Here is a 7,435-nt window from a genome sequence, read left to right as displayed (position 1 = left end):
ATCCACGTGTTGTAAAAACCAAATAATATAACATTATCACATATCTAATGACATTCTATATTAAAAAATAAAATTAATTGATCAAGTAAACTCACCTTGTTGAATAACCATCCGAATGTGTCCATGACTGTACCCTAGAAGACAATTTTGGTCCTTATCCTTATGTTGTACACCTTTTGTTTCTCGAACAAATCAAGGTTTTGATTATGTTGTAAACCAAATAATCATGTTTGGTACTCAATAATGGCATAACTGCCCTCGCCCGTTGGATCTATGGTTTCAATGAATTTATGTATACTCTACGAATGAGCAGTCCCTTCTTGACAAGTCGACCACGAAATATGTGAAAATATTATACCAAAACAAATAATATGCCATTTAAAATTAAATTAACTCATGAGATATTTGAATTTATTTTAATACCTTCTGTAAGGCATAAATCATGGTTGGGGAATCCTCAAGTAAGGTCAGGTTAACTATATCAAACTTCTGGATCGGCTGAAGTTAAATATATGAAAATAATAATAAATAATATACTTTTCACTTATACATGCAAGATATAATGAAAATATTAATGGATTTTGCATACCTGAACTATCTCCCCCTATATCGGGAGCTAAACCACATCTTCCTCTAGATAAGTAATGTTAGTTAACTTATCATCTTGAGAGGCAATATCAATTACCTTTTTCCCTTTGTTTGGTGTGTTGAGATAGGCCAATCGAATATCCTATTATAACAACAGATAAAAGGTAAATGACAATTTATATTAACAAAATTAATAATTTTTAATGGTTAATCTAACAGTTTACCTCAACCATTGAAGAAGGGGATAATAGGGAATCCTCATGAGGTGATCTATCATCGCCAACATCTTGTAACAATATTAATAGTTTATATCAGTTAATCAAAGTACTTAACAAAAACTACAAAATATATAGTTGACAATATACATACCTCTACTGTTGGAACAAATGTTAATATGGGATCCCCCTTCAATGTGGCCTTCTCAATATCGAGATACTATCACAATGTTAACAATAACGAGTTAACAAGAAATCGATAAACGAATGTTGAATTAGGATATCACATTTATGAACAATGTTATATTTACCTGAATCATCGTAAAAGGTGTCAATAGGGAAACCTCATGGGTAACGCATCATCGCTGACGTCCTGTAATAATATTAACATTTTATATTAGTTAATCAAAGTATTTTATAGAGATTACCATGTCTACAGTTAACATTATATGTACCTCTACTGTCAAAACAAATGTCAATTTGGGATCCCTCTTGGTGTAACCCCATAAATGTCAAAGCACTATTACAATGTCGATAATAATGAGTTAATAGGGAATTGATAAATGAATGTTGAATTGGGATATAACATTTATGAATGAAGCCATACTTACCTGAACCATTATAAAATGTGTCAATGGAAAAACCTCATGAGATGATCTCTTATCGCTCACATCAAAAGTCAATATAAGATCCTCCCTAAATAGTCTCTCATAAAAAAACTGACATTGTAATAATATCAACAATCACGAGTTAATAGAATACTAAAAGTATTTCTAAAATATCATTTCTTATATACTTAAAAGTTTAGCACTTATCTCGACAGTATGTGGACATGTGAATGTTCAACCTCTTCTTGATAATCCGTCATCACCGTCACGAAGAGACTATAACAACATATACAATTATTGTAAGATTTACATGTTTGTATATTTAAATAACTAGAATATTTGGTATATTATTAACTTCTTCACTTGCACGACAGTATCTGTACAAAGATGAGATCATGTGTCCTTTATATGAGTCATCATATCTTCTATACGAGTTATCATTTCCTTCATATGAGTCAATCGATTTAAGATAAGATTGCCCCATCGAGCCAATGAAACATTAAAGTAATAAATGGAGAAATCTTGTCCAATGATGAAGGGATCGTCTGATATGTGCTCAGTGACAAGGGCATAATAGAGGGCTCCAGTGATATGTGCTCAACCATAGATAGGGGCATTAATAAGAGTGGGTTCGATGACATGCATGGGCTCGATAACAAGAAGCTGAATAGGAGCCTCGATATGAGGCAGAGCAATGACCAAAAAAGTAATGTCATGAGGACTCGATGATGCATCTCCTGATAAGGATATGGGTGATATTGATGAAGAAGACTGTCTATCTAACATCCTCGTGTATCGGACAATGTCGTCAAACTAGTATGCGACTTTCTCTTTCAAAGATAAAACTAGTGGAAAATTAACATAATCTTGCAAATTTATGTTTAAATGAACTTTGTTATTATACCTTATACATATTTTAATCAATAACAAATTATTACTTACTATATCTTTGATGAATATAGTTGGGATAACATTCCATCTCGGAATGTCTTTCGTGTGCCAAATTAATATCCAAGCAGATCCTGAAATTGGTGTGATATCTACTTATCGATGTAGTGTGTCCAACATCTCATATATCTAAAACTATAATGTCGACTTAAATTAGTTACTCTATAAAATTATAATTGTATTTAATCAATTCTATTGTAATCACAATTTTTTTTAATTTAAAAAATGTCGTAATTACCGAAAATGCTAATGAGAATCCCATGATACCATATTATTTCTTAAGATTTTCCTTCTTTTTTATAAGGTTGGAATCTATAAAAATTCGAGAGATATTATCACAGATCAATCAGTATGTCATCTACTACACCTATACTCCCTATGGATATGCATTACACCTATCAAGATGATTAAACAATTGTAATATCTTCTAGAGGATTGTTTTCCTCAAATCACTACCTAATAACCTCATATGAAAATAAAACAACAGAGCCAACTGTACAACATTAGTGTCGTCCTCCCCCCAAGGGCTTTGCTAGAAAACGCAACTCAGATCGACGTATAAAACTGACTTACGCCTGTGAAAATAATATGGTAGATCCGATATGTGGTCTTCGATGAAATATACATGTTAATATCCAACATATGACTAGATCGAAGGCTTGTCATAATGGCGAATTCATACGTGTTGAATCTCACGTCAACCTCATTAACTAGAAACCATAACTCATTGCTCGAGTTCGCCTTATTTACCACTCTTAGGATAAATGAATGTATTAACACTTTATTAAATCGACTATTCTTAAGCTCAAAGAAGTGTTCGAAATAGGTACGCTGATACATTTTTAATTGCTGTTATGTTAATATTTTCTTAATCGTAATTCCTATATCTCTACCTCCATGCATAGTGAATTAAGCTTTGAGGTGTTTTTCGATAAGGAATCTTATTTCATCCTTTCACTCATCCCTTTTTTTCTTTTGTCGAGTTCTTGTAAAAAAAATAAAATTACAATAATATCAAGTTTATATTAAAAATAATTCAATTTTGAATATAGATGCATTATTTAGAAAAACATATATTAAATTCGAATTCTATGCTTCAAAAAACTTAAAATGGAAAAATTTAAATTTGCCTTTTATATAAAAAATATCAAAAAAACCCATAATTTAAAAAAAAAATCATTCTGCCCCACCAAAACCCACCATGTGAAACTTTGAAAAAACACATTTTGCACCCCACCACGCAAATTTGTGTGTCAACGAATTTTTCAAAATTGGAATTCTGTCCCACCATACAATTCACTATTTAAAAACTAGCATTTTGGCCTCCAACCGCACGAATTCTATGGTCCAGAAAGTTTGAAAAATGCACAAAACCTCCCCGTCTTCATGAAATCTCACTACATGAATTTGTGTGGTTAGCAAAACATTCGCGTGATAACTACCAATTTCATGTGGTGAGATTTCACCGTCCAAACTTTATTTTTCAAATGTCATTTCATCAACAATCAGTTCTTAAACTAATCTAACACAAAAACCTTAAGAAAATTTATCTAAATCAACAACAAATTAAACAATTTCATCAAATCTTTCAATTCAAAATCTTAAATATAAACACCCAAATACTGTATCCAATCCACTAAATCTTTCACTGAAATGTATAAAAACATAATAAAGATTGTTTTACTAATTTTTTTATCCATTTTTGTCGTCAGAAACGTCACCAAATTCGCCTGAGAAAATTGCCAGAAAGCGTTCGCGTAAGCGTGTGGCTAAGAAGGAAAATTCATTGTTTTCTTCGATTGTGGCATGAAAGGCATTTTCGTCTTCACAGTGAAATAGACATTTTTGTTTAAATTCAAAAATTGGACAATCCCGTTTCCACCCCTAATTTTTGGATAATTTTTAATTTCCAATAAAAATAAATTAATTCTTAATATTTTCTGGAACTTTCTGGTTACCGTCTGATTAAAGCACCAAATCAAACAACAGCCAAAAACTCTTGAATAACTAAATCTCTTGTAAACCTCATTCACGCCAGCTTCACAGCCCTTGTCCATCCCTCTCTGTTTCTGCTGCCTTTCTCAATGGCCACTGTCATCAAAACGCCGCCGTTTCAGGCAGCTCCGACACGTGTACCATCCACTTGCTCAAAATCCACAAATAAACCGTTTTGCCTTTCCTTTAGAATCAGACAAAATAGAACCACTACCACCGCCAGAGTCTGTTCTCGGACAGCTTCTCTCCGGTTCATAAAGTTGGCCCCTTTAGCTTCAACTGGAGAAACCGAAATAACCGAGACCGAAGAGGAGATTCAACAACCTCAAGTCGAGGTATCTTTTTAACTTTTTTAGAATTTATAAATAAAAGCTTTATTATTAGTAGGGCATTTATCAACATATAATTATTTATTCATATGGGATAGCCTGCATTCACTCAAAAGGATGAAACTTTACTAAATAGTATAAAAATTTGCATACTTAAATTGTGTTTTTTTGGGATGAAGATAGACTTGTTTGGAGTGACTTTGAAAGGGGTTTACAGTTTCTGTACAACTTATCTGTTGGTGGGACAAAAAGTAAATGTGGAAATCATTTTGTTTAGCTTTCGATGCTTTGGAAGGGATAATTTGTGGAGTAAAGGAATTGAAGGGGGTAAGGGTTTTGGAAGAATTCCTTATTTGCTAAAACATGTGGAAGAGAGGGGGTTGGAGGGAATGGTGGAAGAGGGGGCTTTTCCTGATGGATGCCTACTAAATATGTGGCAAAAATACAACACCTGGATGCATTGGTAGATCATCTTGCACCAGCTTCTGTCAACCATTCTGTTTCTAATTCCTAAATTGGCTAATTCATTTTAAGAAGGTTGATTTAGCTGCAATTTCAAACAATTACTTATGCCATTACCCGAATATTTTTTCCTGTTATTATTTTGAACTTTAATTTGAGACAATTTATAAAGATTTTATGCTGAATTTTCTCTGTTCCAAGCTCCTTGCTGCTAATAGATCTATTTAACAGGATTCTACAGATGGTGCTGTTGGTGTTGAAGATGTTGCTGACAATGATGACACTACTGTTGCAGAGGAAACACATACTTCTGTCATTAATGAGTTGCTCCAATCATATAAAGAAGCATTGGCAAATAATGATGATTCTAGAGTTTCTGAGATAGAAGATTACTTAATCACCATTGATGGTGAGAAAGTCAATCTTGAGAGCAAAGTGGCTCAATTATCAGAAGAATTGTTGGTGGAGAAGGATCGTATTCTCAGGATAAGTGCAGACTTTGACAATTTTCGGAAGAGGACAGAGAGGGAACGCTATTCACTTGTATCAAATGCTCAAGGGGAGGTTGTTGAGAGATTGTTACTGGTTTTGGATAATTTTGAGAGGGCTAAAACCCAAATTAAAGTGGAAACAGAGCGAGAGGAAAAGATAAACAACAGCTATCAAAACATATACAAGCAGTTGGTAGAAATTCTAGGCTCACTTGGTGTTGTTCCTGTGGAGACAATTGGAAAGCCCTTTGATCCATTGGTGAGTCACCTTGCTATATTTATGTTACTGAAGCATGATAGACTTTCTTTCTTGCTCAAGCATGGAATAGAATTGCTTTGTGTTATCTCATTTAAAACTTACTTTGGTTTCTTTCTAAAGGAAAAAGAGAATAAAGTAGATTTATTTATTTTCTTACCTCTTATGTGAAGTTGTCCCTTTACTTCTTATTCATTAACACTACTACTTTTAGAAAAAGCAGATGCAATAACATTATTTTGTGGATTATGAAAGACATAGCTTGTGTTCAAATCTCCCCCAGATTGGCTATTAATTATTTTACACTTCTAATATTGAAATATTTCCATTTGCTTTATATTGGTAAACTTTGTAAATCATGCTGATCAACGATCCTAAATTAAAAATGTAGCCCTATCCTTTTAGTAATTTGTAACGGTAATAATACTATTTCATCCCTGACTTAATGCCGGTGAATTACCGAGTTGGCTTTAAATTCAGTCGAGTACTTGATGAGGTTTTTTGTAACCTTAATCATGTACATTCAGGTTTTGTGAAGACCTGGATACACTTCTAACCCAAACCAAGTCCTGATTGATTTGAGTCAACTCGGTTAGTTAACTGAAGTAACAATGTAATTTTACTGACTTCGGTCTCTGCTTGTGATGTAAATATAGCTAAGATGAAATGTTTGCAGTGGTAGTCAGGCTATAACGAAGTAAATCTCAATGAAAGCTTCCTTCTTTAGATATCCAAAAGACAACAATTTGTTGACAACTTTTTCTTATGTTAAAGCTGCATGAAGCAATTTTGCGCGAGAATTCCTCAGAATTTGAAGAAGGTGTCATTATCGAAGAATTCCGCAAGGGATTCAAACTTGGTGACAGGCTTTTACGTCCATCAATGGTGAAGGTATCGGCTGGTCCAGGGCCTGCAAAGCCAGAAGTAGAACCTTCTGAAGGAGATGAGTATTCAGGCAAAATCCTAGAAAACAACACAGCAGAAGTTGAAGCTGAGTCGTCTTAAAGGAGATATACAAAAACGTAGAGTTCAGTTATGTAAAAGCAGCTGTAGTTTCATGTTTTTAGGTTAAGCTTGTTCCATAGATTTCTTGGTGGGTTTGATGAATTCTTACTCTATGCCTCGTTTCATAAAAAAATCCCAATTTGCTTGAGAATATAGGCATCAATTGGAAGATAATTTTGTTTATTACTGTGTCATTTTGTTTATCTGCAACTATACTTGAGCTTTCTCCTAACATGTTAATGGAAGACAGGAAATTCGTATGAGAAATTGGTAGAAACTTTTGTAACTCTTCCTATTGATAATTTTTATCAGAATTTTTGTCATTATCCCTCCATAGTTTTTATTTTTTCCATTGATGCATCAATAAGTAAAAATTTGTGATTTTTTGGAATTTAGTAGAAAGGGGAACTTTAAACTTCTGTTGTAGCTGAATCATAAGCTTATCTGCGAAGGAAGGATTAATTTTGGAATGTCATACAAGTTTAATTAGCAATGACTCAATTTTGGGGATTATAACTTTTAGAAATAATCTAAGGAT

At 33.2% G+C, this 7,435-nt stretch overlaps 1 protein-coding gene across 1 annotated transcript; it reads left to right on the top strand.

The window, feature by feature from the left end:
• Positions 1-4,348: 4,348 nt before the first annotated feature.
• On the top strand, positions 4,349-7,080 carry LOC123197799 (protein GrpE-like). The gene is made up of 3 exons (XM_044612207.1): positions 4,349-4,689; positions 5,377-5,895; positions 6,667-7,080. Exons 1-3 carry the CDS (start codon positions 4,444-4,446, stop codon positions 6,895-6,897), a joined length of 996 nt encoding a protein of 331 aa, XP_044468142.1. The 5' UTR covers positions 4,349-4,443; the 3' UTR covers positions 6,898-7,080.
• The last annotated feature ends 355 nt before the right edge of the window (positions 7,081-7,435 follow it).

The sequence above is a fragment of the Mangifera indica genome, chromosome 2 (genome assembly GCF_011075055.1).
Source record: "Mangifera indica cultivar Alphonso chromosome 2, CATAS_Mindica_2.1, whole genome shotgun sequence".
In the NCBI taxonomy this organism is placed as follows: domain Eukaryota; kingdom Viridiplantae; phylum Streptophyta; class Magnoliopsida; order Sapindales; family Anacardiaceae; genus Mangifera; species Mangifera indica.
Note: the sequence above shows the minus strand (reverse complement) of the source record. Positions and strands in the feature narration are given on the sequence as shown.